Here is a 16,829-nt window from a genome sequence, read left to right as displayed (position 1 = left end):
AGATGGAGCACCACACCTCACAGCACGCTCTGGACCAGAATCTGTGGTGGATGAGTGAATCTGTGTCCAACGCATTCAGGAAATCAACATAGGCTGAAAGCAACCCTCTACTGAATTCTGGATAGCACTCAGTGGGATGGATGGATGATGGATGGATGGTTGGATGGATGGATGGATGGATGATGGATGGATGGGTGTATTGATGGATGGATGGTTGGATGTGTGAATGGATGGATGATGGATGGATGGATGATTGGATGGTTGGATGTATGGATGATTGGATGCATGGATGGTTGGATGTATGTATGTATGGATGGATGGTTGGATGGATGGTTGGATGGATGGATGGATGGATGGATGGTTGGATGGATGGATGGATGAATGGATGTATGGATGGATGGATGGCTGGATGGATGGATGGATGGATGGATGATTGGATGGTTGGATGGATGGATGGTTGGATGATTAGATTTATGGTTGGATGGATGGATGATGGATGGATGGATGGATGGATGGATGGTTGGATGATTAGATTTATGGTTGGATGGATGGATGGATGGATGGATGGATGATGGATGGATGGGTGTATTGATGGATGGATGGTTGGATGTGTGAATGGATGGATGATTGGATGGTTGGATGTATGGATGATTGGATGCATGGATGGTTGGATGTATGTATGTATGGATGGATGGATGGATGGATGTATGGATGGATGGTTGGATGGATGGATGGATGGATGGGTGGTTGGATGTGTGAATGGATGGATGATGGATGGATGGATGATTGGATGGTTGGATGGATGGATGATTGGATGCATGGATGGTTGGATGTATGTATTTATGGATGGATGAATGGATGTATGGATGGATGGATGGCTGGATGGCTGGATGGATGGATGGATGGATGGATGGGTGGTTGGATGTATGGATGGATGGATGGATGGTTGGATGGATGGATGGATGGATGGATGGATGGTTGGATGGATGGATGGATGGATGGATGGATGGTTGGATGGATGGATGGATGGATGGATGGATGGATGGATGATGGATGGATGGGTGGTTGGATGTATGTATGGATGGATGGATGGATGGATGGATGTATAGATGGTTGGATGGATGGTTGGATGTATGTATGGATGGATGGATAGATGGATGTATGTATGGATGGATGGATGGTTGGATGGATGGATGGATGGATGATGGATGGATGGATGATAGATGATGGTGGATTTTTAAAGTAGCAGAAATGGGTTAGAGTGGCAAAAAAAGTAAATAGTGGTAAAATGGAGCTAAAACGTGGCTGAAATGGCTTTAAATGGGCTAATAGGGGTGGAAATGTGGTGAAATGAAATGGAAGAATTGATAAACCGGCAAAAAAGGGTTAACTGAGACAGGAAAAAAAGGCAGATATTGGCAGAAATTGGTTAAAATGGCAATAATGGACACATCAAGTAGTGAAATGTGGTTAAAATTGGACACATTGGGTGTAAAAAGTGGTAAAAAAAGGGGTTAATAGTGGCAACAATGGGTCAACAGAGGGAACATTAGGCTTAAGTGGAAAGAACTGGTTTAGAAGTGGCAAAAACAGATAAAAAATTGGTGGAAAGGGTTTGAAATGGACAAAAATGGGTACTGAGTGGTAAAAATGTGTTAAAATGGTTGGAAAAGGGTTTAAAATTTGGCCAAATTGGTGCAAAGTGGCAACAGTGTAATTTAAAAAAATATATACTTAGTTTTTTTTTAGGGCATCTGGAGACCCCCTCTCAGTGTCTCACGACCCCAAAGGGTGTCCCAACCCCAAGGTTGAGAACCACTGATCTGCTGTACTGGCAGAGCTTATCTGACATACAAAACTAACATACCGGTAAAACCCCTGTTCCAAAAAAAGTTAGGACGCTGTGTAAATGTCAGTAAAAACAGAAGTCAGTGATAGTCAGATCTCATAAACTCAAATTTGATTCACAAAAGAAGAGAAACAACAGACCAGAGGCTAAACTGAGACACTTTAACATTTCAGAGAAGTATTAGCTTGGTGTGAATTTCAAAAAAGTTGGGACAGGACTATGTTTACCACCGTGTAGCATCTCCTCTTCTTTACCAACAGACTGGAAATGTATGTTAAGGGAGGAGACCAGCTGATGGGAGAGGAATGTTGTCCCATTCTTGTCCGGTGTTGGATTCTAGCTGCTCAACAGTCCTGGGTCTTTGCTGGATTTTTCCTTTTTCTGATGCCCCAAATGTTTTCTATTGGTTAAAGGTCTGGACTGCAGGCAGACCAGTTCAGGACCTTGACTCTTCTCCTGTGAAGCCATGCTGTTGTGATGGATGTGGTATGTGGTTTAGCATGGTCTTGCTGAAATAGTGGCAGCCTTCCCTGACAGAGACGTTGTCTGGATGGGAGCATATGTTGCATTGATAGTTCCTTTCCAGATGTTAGAGCTGCCCACGCCATAGGCACTAATGCAACCCCGTCCCATCAGAGATGCAGGCTTTAGACCTGAGCCAGGAGAACAAGCTGGATGCTCCCTCTCCTCTTTAGTCCACAGGACACGGCGTCTGTGGTTTCCTCTGACCACAGAACAGTTTTCCATGTCTCCTCTGACCACAGAACAGTTTTCCATGTTTCCTCAGTCCATGTTAAATGAGCTTTGGTCCAGAGAAGACGGACCACGGTGGTTCTGGATCCTGGTCACATATGGCTTCTTCTCTCCATGATCCAGCTTTAACTGTCATTGGTGGATGGCACGGCCAACTGTGTTGACAGACGATGATTTCTGGAATAATCCTGAGCCCATGCAGGGATTTCACTACAGAATCATGCCTGTTTTTAATGACGTGGCCCCTGAGGGCCCCTTCACCATCATTATGGAACAATCAGATTGTTAGTGTGCACCGCCACATCAGGTTAACTCCATCAGCTGATCTCTCCTATCAGCCAGATTGTTCACTCTCAGTGGAGCCAGCTGGGAACTTTATATAGCTGCTTCCACCATCATCTTTTCACCGGCTGCCATTTTTTGCAGGATTGGAGTCACTTCAACTAAACCTCACCTGTAGCTCCGCCTCTTTCTGCTATAATGATGCGGATTGGTCATTCTCCTTTAGTAACGCTCGCCCTGATGGCAGACAAGAATCTGGGCAATCCGTCTGATTTTCAAAGTTAGATCCATGTCATCAGTGATGAAAGCAATGATTAAGATAAATGATATTTTAAATCTCCTGAACTTCTTGTAACTGAATTTTTCAAAGTTTTGTCGGTGTTTCCGGGCACTTCAGCTCAGACCTTCTCCCACGTTGGGGTGTTTTTCTGAGCCTAACTGTGACAGTCTGTCTCTCTAGAGCACATCAGCCCATCTCTGTGAGTGCCTGTCACTTCCCTCCAAACGGTGGCCGTCTCACGCCCCGGCACAACTTCTCATCTGGTCCCCAGGCTTCACGCAGAGATCAGAACTTCTGCCACACAAACTCTGCAGAGCGATGGCTGCTGGATGCCCGGTGACAGCCCTCACATATGCTCAGCTGTGAATTATTCAGCCGGCTCAATTTTCACATCTTTAAGAGAAGTTTGAAAGCCATTAGCGTCACCGTTGTCAGCCGCTCCAGCTGCATCGCATCAGCAAGGCTTAACGTCACTGCGGTTTGACTTTCTGGTGGATTCTTCAGGGAGCCGAACGGGACAAAGTTTGTGCACGAGGAGCCGGAGACGTGCAGCGAGGAGAAGCCTTCTGTTATTCACCTGGAGTCCCAGAGAGGCCGAGTCGCTCTCTGACAATCTGCCCTCTCATCTCCCATTTATTCAAACATCAGCATGGACCCAGAGAGCAGCTGCCCTACTCCCCGCTGTCACTCAGCAGCTTTCAACACCAGAAAAGTTCACTGACAGAGAGACACGTTCTAAATCATTCATCCCCATCTTTTTAATGCCACTGATTTCATCCTGCTCCTCTCTCTGGCTCTCTTTGTTTCATGGTTGATCCAGAGAAACGTTCAGGTTTTAGGTTTTATTATTGTCAGTATGGACCAGTTTGATTCCTTGGATGTTGGTTTGTGGCCGGTCTGTCAGCGGTGTGTGGGTCTCAGTTACCAGGGCGTTTCTGCATCCCGGGATCCTCCCATTTAACCACTGAAATTAAGCTGACTACTTTAATGATTAGATTCTATACATTATATTAATGCCACAAGCAGTCAGGGCCATCCATGAGGGGGCAGCTCTCTAGGACCCGGCGTTATATAGGGCAGTGGTTTTCAAACTTTTTTCACCCAAGGCTCACCCAAGGTTAAGCCAAAATCTTAAGGCATGCCATATTCGTATCAATACAGCATAGACTTTTCAAATAATGTTACAGTCAAGGTGGTGTATAAGGGTAAATAAAGGGGAGAGCTTTCTGGGGCCCAGGCAACTAGGGGATCATGGAGATGGCAAAAATAGGCAAAAAGTGGCTAAACAATGGGTTGAAATTGGCAAACTTGTTGAAAGAGTAAAAATAGTGGCAAAAAAGGGTTGCAACGGGTCTAAAAGGGTTTAATGTTGTAAAAAGGTGGTAAAATAGGTTAAAAGTGATAAAAAAGGAAAAATTAAGAAAAATAAGCAACAAAAGTGGTTAAACAAAGGCAACAGTGGGCAAAGATAGGGAAAAAGGTGGCAACATAGATCACAAGTGACAGAAAAGTGGCAATAAAGGGTTGAAGTTGCTAGAAGGTGGTAAAGTGGATTTAAAGTGATGGAAAAAAATGGCCAAACAATAGCAAAAGTGGGCAAAAGATGGCAAAAATGGGTTAAAAGTGATGGAAAAACATGAGAAAACTGGGAAAAAGTGTCAAAACAAAGTCAGAAATGGGCAAAAAGTTTCCTCTTTTTAAGGTTTCTGGGGAAATAATATTTCAAATTAAGACATAAAAGAGCCACACATTGAGTTTCACTGCTCTATACAAACAGTTTCTTTTGAGTTTTTTTTTTTTTTACAAAAATCCTACTTTTCTCCCTCATGTATGTGTTTTTCTTACTCAAAACAAGAATAACAAGAAAAGATCATCCCCTTCAATATAGCAACCAATCTCAAATTTGCCATATAAATCAAAATGTTATTTATTCCTAGTGTTATTGATCTGATATGGTGCTCTTTTTCATAAAGAGTGATTTATTGCTTGTGTTTGTTTAACAACGCATAAGATGGGCAACCTAAAAACAATCCCACATCATTTAGATTATTTTTGGCATTCGTTTAGCCCCAGTTGACACACACCCCCTGGATTGTGGCTAACTGTATGTAACCCTCACTTTACACATACTCCACCTGCACTGCGTTCAGGGCCTGCAGCACTTTTTTCTGACCGACGGTGATCTGGAGTCTGTGCAGTGTGTTGTATGGATGCTTTGCACGTTTGCCCTGTTTTTCTGATCGATCTGCTCTATGGGACTGACACAGTTTGGCTGCAGGCGGTGCCATAAAATAGACCTGGTTCGAGCCAAGTGGTCCTTCTAGAATGTGCTGGAGACAGATCAGAATCTGCACAGTGGAACTGCAATGATAGACTGGAAAGGGAGCGATTTGCTCTGGCGTACACAGATGAGTGTGTGGAACTAGGGGGTTAGCATTGTTTGTGATGGTTGATGGTTGAATAGTCAGAGAGGACGTTTCCAGAACTGACCGTGAGTTAAAGAAACAGACGGAAATACTCCTGGATCACCAGGCAGCAGACTCCCCAAGAACATTTCCACCATGCTGAAGAACCAAATTGAAGTCACAATCTCACCACCACCCACCAAGATTTGGTCTCTGCCAAAGTCTGTCTAACAGGAAGTAGCTCAGCAGCTACTGCTATCAGAGGGGGCTCTCTGATTGGACTGATCAAAAAGCCCTGTCCATTGATGTGCATGTAACTAGCCCTTTAACAGTGACTTTTAAAATTTCCCAGCTGGTGGTTTTCAGGTGCTGGATCAGAAAAAAAGCACTGATCTCTGATTGTAGTTCATGCCTGACACCAGGAAGGTGGAACAACTGAAGGTTTTGTTTGTCTACAGGCCCTGCAGCTCGTTCTGACCACTAAACAGGATCTCTGTAGCGGAGCCTCAGCCTCTCTCTCTCTCTCTCTGGTTGGGTTGTGGTGTGTTGAAGATGTCTGTGAGGTGTGTGTGTGTGTGTGTGGGGGGGGGGGGGCAGAGGAGGGTTTATCAGTGCTAGCTTGGAGCTCTCCTCCTTTGCACCTCCAGCTTGATTAACAACCTCCCCACCATTATCACTGTCTGAAGGTGTCAGCTAAATTAGCCCCCCACCCCCACCCCCCCACCCAGCTCTTAGTTAACACGCAGAGACTGGAACGGTTCGCTGAGCTGCAGAGAGAAAGCAGGGATCAACCCAGACACACAAAAAAACACGTTTCTATCTTTGGTTTATCCAGCTTACCTTCCAGACCTCTGTAGGTCCTAAACTCTCTCTGGTGATGGCTGATGGGAGTAATTTCCTCTGTGCAGATGAAATAACCAAACATCTTCTGTCTTCAGAGAGACAATCAACAGCTTGGTTGGAGCTCACAGAGAAATCCTGTTGCAGGATTGAAACGTCTGACATCAGCACCGTGCTAAAGAGAGGAGACAGTGGTTTAAAGTGAGCGTTCAGACTCAGCGGGGGGCCTCCTCTCATTATCACCGCTGTCAGCGTGTGGATGGACAGAGCTTGGAGCTAACCAGCCTCATGAACTCCTATGACTTATTTAGACGGAGAAATCTGAGGCCAAAGCGGGCACAATTAAAACCCTAATGATGAACGGCACCGCAATTTCCATATGTCTATTACGGCCGATCCAATTACTGCGCTTTAATGAGAATTCAGGAAACGGAACGAGTGAAACGCCTGGAATCCTCCGACTCAGAAAGAGAAGAAGAGTGTTCGTGTGTGTGGAGGCCAGCTGTGAGTGTGCGGCGGCGTACAGGAGGCCAGAATAAAGAGCCCGAGTGGCTGAATAATAAGAGGTGCGCTCTTTGCTCTGCTGTGATGTAGCCCGAGGCGGCGCCGTGGGCCTCGGTCCTCCCGCGGCTCCCGACAGATGAGCGAGCAGACCGTGTGTCCGACTCTCTGCAGAGCGCTCAGATTATTGTGAACCGACTGCTCTGCACCTTTCTGATTTACTGAGTATTAATATTTAAAGGTGGAACTTTCCGGCACCGTGAACTCTGACACCTCAGACAACTTGTTGATGCCTCGGCTCGTTTGTTTCCTCCACTAAAATCACACATATACATTTTCCCTCTGATATAAAGCAGAGGCAGTGGTGATGAGATTTTCCTCTGTATCATAAAAAATCTGTTATTCATCATTTCTGAACTAGTCTGCCACTGACAAGAACAATGAGCTGCAAAATTCAAATAAACATATTTATTTATCCAGCAATGTTTGCATGCCTCTCTTTTATTTAATCTAAATGATGAGCTTATTTCGGGGGTGGGGGGTTACCATGAGTGTAACAATCTGTGAATAAAAGAAGTTTGGTCTAAAATAAAACCACTGTAGGTAGGTGAGTTTTTTGCTGAAATCAAAGTCATATTTAAATATGCACATGCATATTCTTGAATGTTCATGGCTGTGTGCAGCTATGCTCTAACCTCCTGCAGGGACACTCGTGGTCTCTGGTTCCATTATTTCAGAGTGCTAAATGCTCCCTCCCTGTTCCACCCGTTTTCAAATGTTGTGCAGCGAAGGGAATCCCTGCAGCCCACCGGCTCCACCCATCATTCCAAATATTGCAGACCTATACGTGCAACATAGGGAAACCTTTCCTCCTTACCCAATCCTCCCATTTTTCCTAAAGTTGTCACCATGTTGGTATCATCTCAGCAGCGCTCTCTGTCTTTCTCTTGCAGTGGCTTTATGCTAAAAATATGGCTGAAGGCTTGAAATGACCTAATTTGGGGTAAATGTGTGAATATCAGTCTGCAGATATCAGTCTATATCAGTCTGCAGATATCAGTCTATATCAGTCTGCAGATATCAGTCTATATCAGTCTGCAGATATCAGTCTATATCAGTCTGCAGATATCAGTCTATATCAGTCTGCAGATATCAGTCTATATCAGTCTGCAGATATCAGTCTATATCAGTCTGCAGATATCAGTCTATATCAGTCTATATCAGTCTGCAGATATCAGTCTATATCAGTCTGCAGATATCAGTCTATATCAGTCTATATCAGTCTATATCAGTCTATATCAGTCTGCAGATATCAGTCTATATCAGTCTATATCAGTCTATATCAGTCTGCAGATATCAGTCTATATCAGTCTGCAGATATCAGTCTATATCAGTCTGCAGATATCAGTCTATATCAGTCTATATCAGTCTATATCAGTCTGCAGATATCAGTCTATATCAGTCTGCAGATATCAGTCTATATCAGTCTGCAGATATCAGTCTATATCAGTCTATATCAGTCTGCAGATATCAGTCTATATCAGTCTGCAGATATCAGTCAGGTTCTTTTGTATTCGGTAGATATGGTTGAAGATATCCAGTAATGAAACACTGATTGTATTTTTCTCCTTGCAGGAAAATGGATGTTCTGATCAGTCTAAATAACGGGAAATCCTTCATCTCCAGCGCCTACACCATCCACGCCTCCACCTGTGTGAGTCACATTCATCTCCATCTTTGCACTAATTTATGAGTGCAGACTAACGGGGCTGTAGGAATAATTCACCTCACTACTGCAGGGCAGCTTTTAGTGATAGTGCAGTTCACATTAAAGTCTGAAGTCATGCATATCAACATTTAATTTTTCCGTTTAAAATGAAAGTATTAAACCTTTTGGTTTGAATTTTGAAAGAAAAAAGACAAACTAAATTTAATTTTAATAATTAATATTTCCTTTTTCTTTGTTGATCCAATGCAGCATAACACAAACAAAAGTTTTTTTAATTTTTATTTTTATGATTAGTGCATTGAAAAGGCACCCTTGCTCTTGGTATTTCTGCCCTCTTTTTCAAATGTGATTTATTTTATTTTGTTTTATTTTATTCTATTTATTAATATTCAGTTTTATTCTAACATTAAAAATAAAATTTAAAAAGCAGACTTAGAGATAAAAGATAACTGAATAATGTTTGTAATTTTCTAAGTTTTGACTCTAAATTGAATTGAAAGAAGAAACGACACACAAATTCTCTCCCAGCACAGACAGTTCTGCTCTCATGACAGAAGGATGTTAATGAATCAGTCATTTATATCATTCCAGGTCCAAAATTAAAAATTTAACCCTGATTTAACAATAAAAATCCCTCTACATTTCCAACATACTGCCTCTCCTTCAAAGTCTCTATGATGCTGTTTTGGGCTCACATTTAAAGGACCACACTGATGCAGACCTTATTTCTGGGTCATAACCTCTGCTCTTTATTTCTCAGTAAATATTTCAGTTCTTGTTGCTCATGTTGTGGTTTCAGTACGTGGTTGACCCAATCCTCTGACTTCCTCATTAGCAGAACTCCCTCCCTCTCCATCCTCCATTTTTATCACATGAAGACAAATCACTTCTTTAAATGTAGTCTCTAAATGTGTCCTATTATTGCGTTTTTATTATCACGTACAGGAAACAGAGGCAGTGGCACTGGACAAACTTTTATTAAGACAGAGCTAAGAAAAGGATTGTCCCACATTTTTAAGACTGATCACACTGAAATGTTTCAGATCATCAGACTAATGTTAATATCAGACAGAGATAACCTGAATGATAGTACAGTCAGTTTATAAATAATGATTTAATTTATTAAGGGTAAATCCATCCAAACCTACCTGGAGCTGTGTGATAACCCCCCCCCCCCCCCCCCTTTAATCATGCATTAACTGATTAACCACATTTTTATTAAGCTGAGTTCAGTTTGACTATCCACACCCAGACCTGCTGCATCCAGAAATACCTTATAAAATAATATTATATCTAAAATAATAAAATATAAAATAATATTATAGTACCAGTCTGACATCCTGACACAGTCCTATCTACCAGTGTTTATTATATGTAATATTAAATTGTATTATAATAATATAATAGTACTAGCATTTCAATGGTCTCATTCATCCCTGGGTTTAAATCCAAAGACGTACTTCTTATTTCTCGTCTCCTCCTCCCTGCAGTCGGATGGTTTGGCAGTGGCCATCGTCTTCCTGGTTCTGCTGATCCTCGTGGCTCTGGCCCTCATGTGGTGGTTCTGGCCTCTCTGCTGCAAAGTGGTGAGTGTTTCTACACATCTAACCACAGAAACTCATGACATATTTCACTTTGGGCAAACAGAGCTGATGATTCATGGTTTTTACGGACATTACAGCAGACTCAGAGCAGAAGAAGAGCTGTGCCAAAGCATTCATATGTGGCCTGGTTTATCTGCAGGAAATTATTAAAATAATATTAATCCCAGCGGCCATCTCTACGTCTGATTACAGCCGTCACTGACAAATTCAGCTCAGCGTTTTCATGGTGATATTTCAGGCCTTGGGTCTTTAGAATGGGGAAACTTCTAGTCATACAGTTGTATGTGGTGACACCTCTGAGACCTGGTGATGCCGTGTCCATGTGATCAGAGTCCTGATATCAGGGATCCTGTTGGACATATCAGACATTTTTATTTTTACTATTCCGGACAGAGAGAGAGGATCAGGGGTGAGAATAAACACTGTTGTCCAATCAGCTGTAGTTTCACAACGATTCAAAGTAGAGAGCTGAGGTAAACCATGTTTGTGTGTCAGTGAGCAGCTCGCTCTGACAGGACGTGGTCTCAAACATGAGTTCATCTCCGGTTTACCTCGGTGGCTTAGCAACACCACAGAAGAAGAACCTCAAACAGGAAGTGAGGCGCCCACATCCTGTTGATCAAATGAACATTCTGAGAAATCTGAGATCATTTCATGTGAACAAAGATTGAAAATAAAAAATGATGATGATGATGATAAAGGTGAGGATGATGATGGTGGTGATGGTGATGATGATGGTGATGATGGTGATGATGATGATGAGGATGAGGATGAGGATGATGATGATGATGATGGTGGTGATGATGATGATGATGATGATGATGATGGTGATGATGGTGATGATGATGATGAGGATGAGGATGAGGATGAGGATGAGGATGATGATGATGATGATGGTGGTGGTGGTGATGATGATGATGATGATGATGATGATGATAGTTGTGATGGTGATGATGATGATGATGATGATGATGATGATGGTGATGATGCTGTTGATGATGATGATGATGGTGAGGATGAGGATGATGATGATGATGGTGATGACGGTGATGATGATGATGATGATGATGGTGATGATGATGGTGATGGTGATGTGATGATGATGATGATGATGGTGATGTGATGATGCTGATGATGATGATGATGATGATGATGATGGTGATGATGATGATGATGATGATGATGCTGATGATGATGATGGTGATGTGATGATGATGATGATGATGGTGATGTGATGATGCTGATGATGATGATGATGATGATGATGGTGATGATGATGATGATGATGATGATGCTGATGATGATGGTGATGATGATGATGATGGTGATGATGGTGATGATGATGATGATGATGGTGATGATGATGATGATGATGATGATGATGATGATGGTGATGATGATGATGATGGTGATGATGATGATGATGGTGATGATGATGATGATGATGATGATGATGGTGATGATGATGATGATGATGGTGATGATGATGATGATGATGATGATGGTGATGTGATGATGATGATGATGATGATGATGATGATGGTGATGATGATGATGATGGTGATGATGATGATGATGGTGATGATGATGATGATGATGATGATGATGAAGGTGATGAAGGTGACGGTGATGTGATGATGCTGATGATGATGGTGATGATGATGATGATGATGATGATGATGCTGATGATGATGATGATGATGATGATGCTGATGTGATGATGCTGATGATGATGATGATGATGATGGTGATGATTATGATGATGATGATGATGATGATGCTGATGATGATGATGGTGATGATGATGATGATGAAGGTGATGATGATGAAGGTGATGAAGGTGAGGATAGGGATGTCAACAGATTGTGTCAAAGTTATCAGACTGTTTTTGTCTCTAATTTTTGTACCTGGGGATTGAAGAGATTACTCCTCCTCCTGATTTAATCTCAGTTTAATCTGCTGCAGATTAAAATATTAGTCTGTTTCTCTAAACACTCTGTCTTGTTTTAGTTTTGCTGCTAAAGTTCATCTCAGTTCTTCCTTGATTTTGTGCTTTTTACTCTTTTTCTTGTCAATAATATCTTTAGTCTTTCTGTAGTGAACTCTGAGCTGTCTGCAGAAGTGGAGGAATAATCTTAATCTGAAGATAAGCCAGGCTGAAGCATGTTTGGTATTTGTAGACAAAGTTAGGAGGGACAGCATCAATATAAGTATGGTTAAAACTCACCATGGAGTCCTGCTGAATGATGTTAAAGGCTGTGGAGGTTCATCATAATACCAGGCCTTTGTAATCGCTCTAAAAGATGACACATCTACCTGTATGATAACTTAAGATAAGATAAGATAAGATAAGATAAGATAACTTAAGATAAGATAAGATAAGATACGTTTGGTCATGCTTTTAATGATAACTCTGATGAAGTGGAAGGTAATACCATTTTGATTCTAACTGCATTAAATCAGAGTGAGGTTTATCATCATAGTAAGCATGTTTGTTTACAGAGGAGAATTGAAAATCCACAAGTTAGTTTGTACGGTGGCTGGGAGGTCTCACATGAGTGCACAAATCAAACGCTTTGCATCAACAGGAAACACACATGCAAACAGCTCTGACAGGAATCCACTATTAGAGTTAAAAAAACAATCTATGACTGCATTTTTTGATGTGACTTGAGTTTGAGCTGACTTGAACCTACTGGCAGTTATAAAAAGGCCACAACAAACAACAATGACCACCAACATTCAGTTTTCATGTTGATGTTATATTTGTGGGGAATTATTAAAAAAAAGAAATAAACTTTTTATAATATCCACTGCTTTGTCAGTAATGGATCTGTTCATGCCAATAAGGCAAATTAAATTGAAAAAAATATATATATTTTTGCCTCCTCACAAATACACTATATTGCCAAAAGTATTGGCTCACCTCCCTTGACATCCCATTCTTAATCCATAGGGTTTAATCTGACGTGGGTCCACCCTTTGCAGCTATAACAGCTTCAACTCTTCTGGGAAAGCTTTCCACAAGCTTTAGGAGTGTGTTTAAGGGAATTTTTGACCATTCTTCCAGAAGCACATTAGTGAGGTCACACACTGATGTTGGACCAGAAGGCCTGGCTCTAAGTCTCCGCTCTAATTCATCCCAAAGGTGTTCTAGGGGGTTGAGGTCAGGACTCTGTGCAGGCCAGTCAAGTTGATCCACACCAAACTCTCTCCTCCATGTCTTTATGGACCTTGCTTTGTGCACTGGTGCACAGTCATGTTGGAACAGGAAGGGGCCATCCCCAAACTGTTCCCACAAAGTTGGGAGCATGGAATTGTCCAGAATCTCTTGGTCTGCTGAAGCATTCAGAGTTCCTTTGACTGGAACTAAGGGGCCAAGCCCAGCTCCTGAAGAACAAGCCCACACCATAACCCCCCCCCACCAAACTTCACACTTGGCACAATGCAGTCAGACAAGTACCGTTCTCCTGGCAACCCCCAAACCCAGACTGGTCCATCAGACTGCCAGATGGAGAAGCGTGATTGGTCACTCCAGAGAAGGCGTCTCCACTGCTCTAGAGTCCAGTGGCGGCGTGCTTTACACCACTGCATCCACGCTTTGCATTGCACTTGGTGATGTATGGATGCAGCTGTTACCATGGAAACCCATTCCATGAAGCTCTCTACCACTGTTCTTGAGCTAATCTGAAGGCCACATGAAGTTTGGAGGTCTGTAGCCATCGACTCTGCAGAAAGTTGGCGACCTCTGCTCACTATGACCTCAGCATCCTCTGACCCCGCTCCGTCATTTTACGTGGCCTACCACTTGGTGGCTGAGTTGCTGTCGTTCCCAATGGCTTCCACTTTGTTCTAATACCACTGACAGCTGACTGTGGAATATTTAGGAGCCAGGAAATTTCACCACTGGACTTGTTGCACAGGTGGCATCCTATCACAGTACCACGCTGGAATTCACTGAGCTCCTGAGAGCGAGCCATTCTTTCACTGATGTTTGTAGAAACAGTCTGCATGCCTAGGTGATGATTTTATACACCTGTGGACATGGAAGTGATTGGAACACCTGATTAACAGTATCTGGATGGGTGAGTGAATACTTTTGGCAATGTAGTGTAGATAGTTTGTTAACGAGGAGGTCAAACAAGGCTAATAATTGGATCTGAATCCAATGACTTCTCTGTTATTCAAACTTTTTCTTTAGCAAAACTTGAAACTTCGTCACTTTGTCCTCGTCCCTGTCAGGACCCCCCCCACCCCCCCACCCCCCGGCGTTTACTAAAATCCACAGCAGCAGATTCTGGTTTGGGGCGATGAGCGCGGGGCCACAGATGGTGCTCTCTGCTCTTTTTCTGTGTCTCTGAGATCTGATGAAGGCAAATTCGCCCCCTCACACCCCCGCCTCACCTCCACCCCGTTCCCCCTGCTCCGCCCCTTAAATGATAGACGTCACCTGGCTTTGTGGACCTGAAGGGAGCCCGTCCAGGATGAGATGGAAGCATATTTTGGAAAACCAACAAAGGCATTAAAATGTAAACCCCCTGCAGCATGTCTGGCTGCGGACGTGTTTGTCTTGGTGGAGAGAGCTGCTGCTGCCTCCATCGAGGGACGAGGCGAAGAGGAGGGCCATGTGTGGCTTGTTAATATTTAAACCCCCAGTCTGCCAGCTTTCAGCAGCACACACACACACACACACACACACACACCCACACACGCACACACACACACACACAGCCAACCTCATTCCCACAATCCCCTCTCTCTCTCTCCCTCTCCCTCGCCCACATGGCCGGATGCCAGCAGAGAGGTCATACAAGCTGTGGAGCGATGATTTCTTTGTTTATGATTTGTTTGGAAATTAAAGTCAGAACTGTGCAGCCTTTAGCTCAAATCAAAGGATCCATGATCCCGGATGCACATTTTAATTATGAGGCATCTTAATTCCAAATTAAAGAGCTTCGCTGCTTAATTGGACTCACTTTTGGACACACTTGGACTTATTTTGTGTTAAATATGTTGATAATCTCACATAATTTCATGCTAGCAGTCGGCAGTGTTGTCACAACTTTTCCTGTAAATTCAGGATTTGTGATGCAGTTTTCAATAAATCTCCTGATTATCCAAATTACAAATGCCTCGCTGCTGCACTGGAAACACTTTTGGGCACGTCTGCAACTTAGGCTGGTTCCACATTCAGGACCAGGGCCCAGATCTGAGAACGTCTGACCCCAAAGTCTGGTTCATTTGGTCAGTATGAACACAAGCGAGCTGTGCCGGAGCACCCGAGTCCACTTAAAAACCTGGTCTCAGACTGAACACAAAGTCAACACACCTGTGTTGCTCTGCAGCCAAGGTCAAGCTTGGCATCTCTCTCTTCATCCCTGGAAGAGACATCTACATCACAACCAGAGGCTCGTGGGAACTCTACCAGCCACCTGGACCGTACCCTTGGTCCACTCACTCCTCTCACCCCCCCTACTGCCCTGGAGATGTGGACTAGTTTTTCAGTACCCCATTCCCCAGGCCCCCATAATATGCATCCATGGACATCCAGTGCATGGGGTTGTGTCAGTCCTCCTTCCACCCAATGGTGCCCTCAGGTATGGAGGACCAAACCTGCCAAAATTAAAAATAATTAAATAAATAAATAAAAGTGATAATGAAAATAAAAATACAAAATCAAATTCAAAAGTTGAATACAAAAAATAAATATAAATGGAAATAAATACAAAAATAAAAACAAATATTTACATCAGTAAATAAATAAAAGTAAAAATAAATACAAAAAAATAGACTCAAAAATTAAATATAAATACATAAATAAATAAAAGTGGAAATAAATAAAAAATACATAAATAAAAGTAAAAGTAAATCAAACATAAAAACAAATATATTTAATTAAATTTAAATAAATAAATAAATAAAAGTGGAAATAAATACAATATAAATTATGAATAGAATTAAATATCAATAAATACAAGTGCTCTGCTCCCACATTTAGTTATTTATTTATTTATTTATACTTCTGGCAGGTTTGGTTGTCCATACTCAGGCAGCTTTCTCACCACATCCACACCTGTCTGCAGCCTCAGCTCTGGGCCGAACATGCCTAAAAGTTCAGCGCAGTACTGTTCCTGATGGTGCTGCTGTATATGCTGCAGATATTTAAGGCTGATATGTGATTTTTACTGCTGACATGTGAGGATGATAAACAGCTGGACATAAACTTCATATCTGCTGACACTGATATCAGATCGATGATCCATCACATGATCCTCCTGACACAGCGTGACGGAAGTCTCCTCATCTCTGGAATCTGGATCTCTGGATGTTTATTGTCAGAGCTCTTGGTCTAGATCAGGACTACAGGTTTATATTTAGTCTCCAGTTTAATGCCTCACTGCTGTAGCTGATATTTTAACGTTCTTTAATGTCAGAGCTAAATATGTCCGTAATCTCTGACTGTTCCATGTTTGAAGTCGCTAACGTACCTGAGGACGTTCATGTTGATGTTGTCTCCTAGAAATCTTCTTCTGGGTTTATTTATTGATATTTGAAGCACCAATCAAACGTAAATATGCTTCCTGAC

At 42.4% G+C, this 16,829-nt stretch overlaps 1 protein-coding gene across 1 annotated transcript in view; it reads left to right on the top strand.

Annotated features, from left to right (window-relative positions):
* Positions 1-16,829, top strand: part of antxr2a (ANTXR cell adhesion molecule 2a) — an 87,538-nt gene that overhangs the window by 46,496 nt on the left and 24,213 nt on the right. Inside the window, exons 11-12 of the mRNA XM_041787460.1 lie at positions 8,546-8,624; positions 10,130-10,225. Of these exons, the coding sequence (XP_041643394.1) occupies positions 8,546-8,624; positions 10,130-10,225 (175 nt within the window). The remainder of the gene's footprint in view (positions 1-8,545; positions 8,625-10,129; positions 10,226-16,829) is intronic.

The sequence above is a fragment of the Cheilinus undulatus genome, linkage group 5 (genome assembly GCF_018320785.1).
Source record: "Cheilinus undulatus linkage group 5, ASM1832078v1, whole genome shotgun sequence".
Classification (NCBI taxonomy): domain Eukaryota; kingdom Metazoa; phylum Chordata; class Actinopteri; order Labriformes; family Labridae; genus Cheilinus; species Cheilinus undulatus.
The sequence above is the reverse complement of the archived record's forward strand: the minus strand, read 5'-3'. Positions and strand labels throughout refer to the sequence as shown.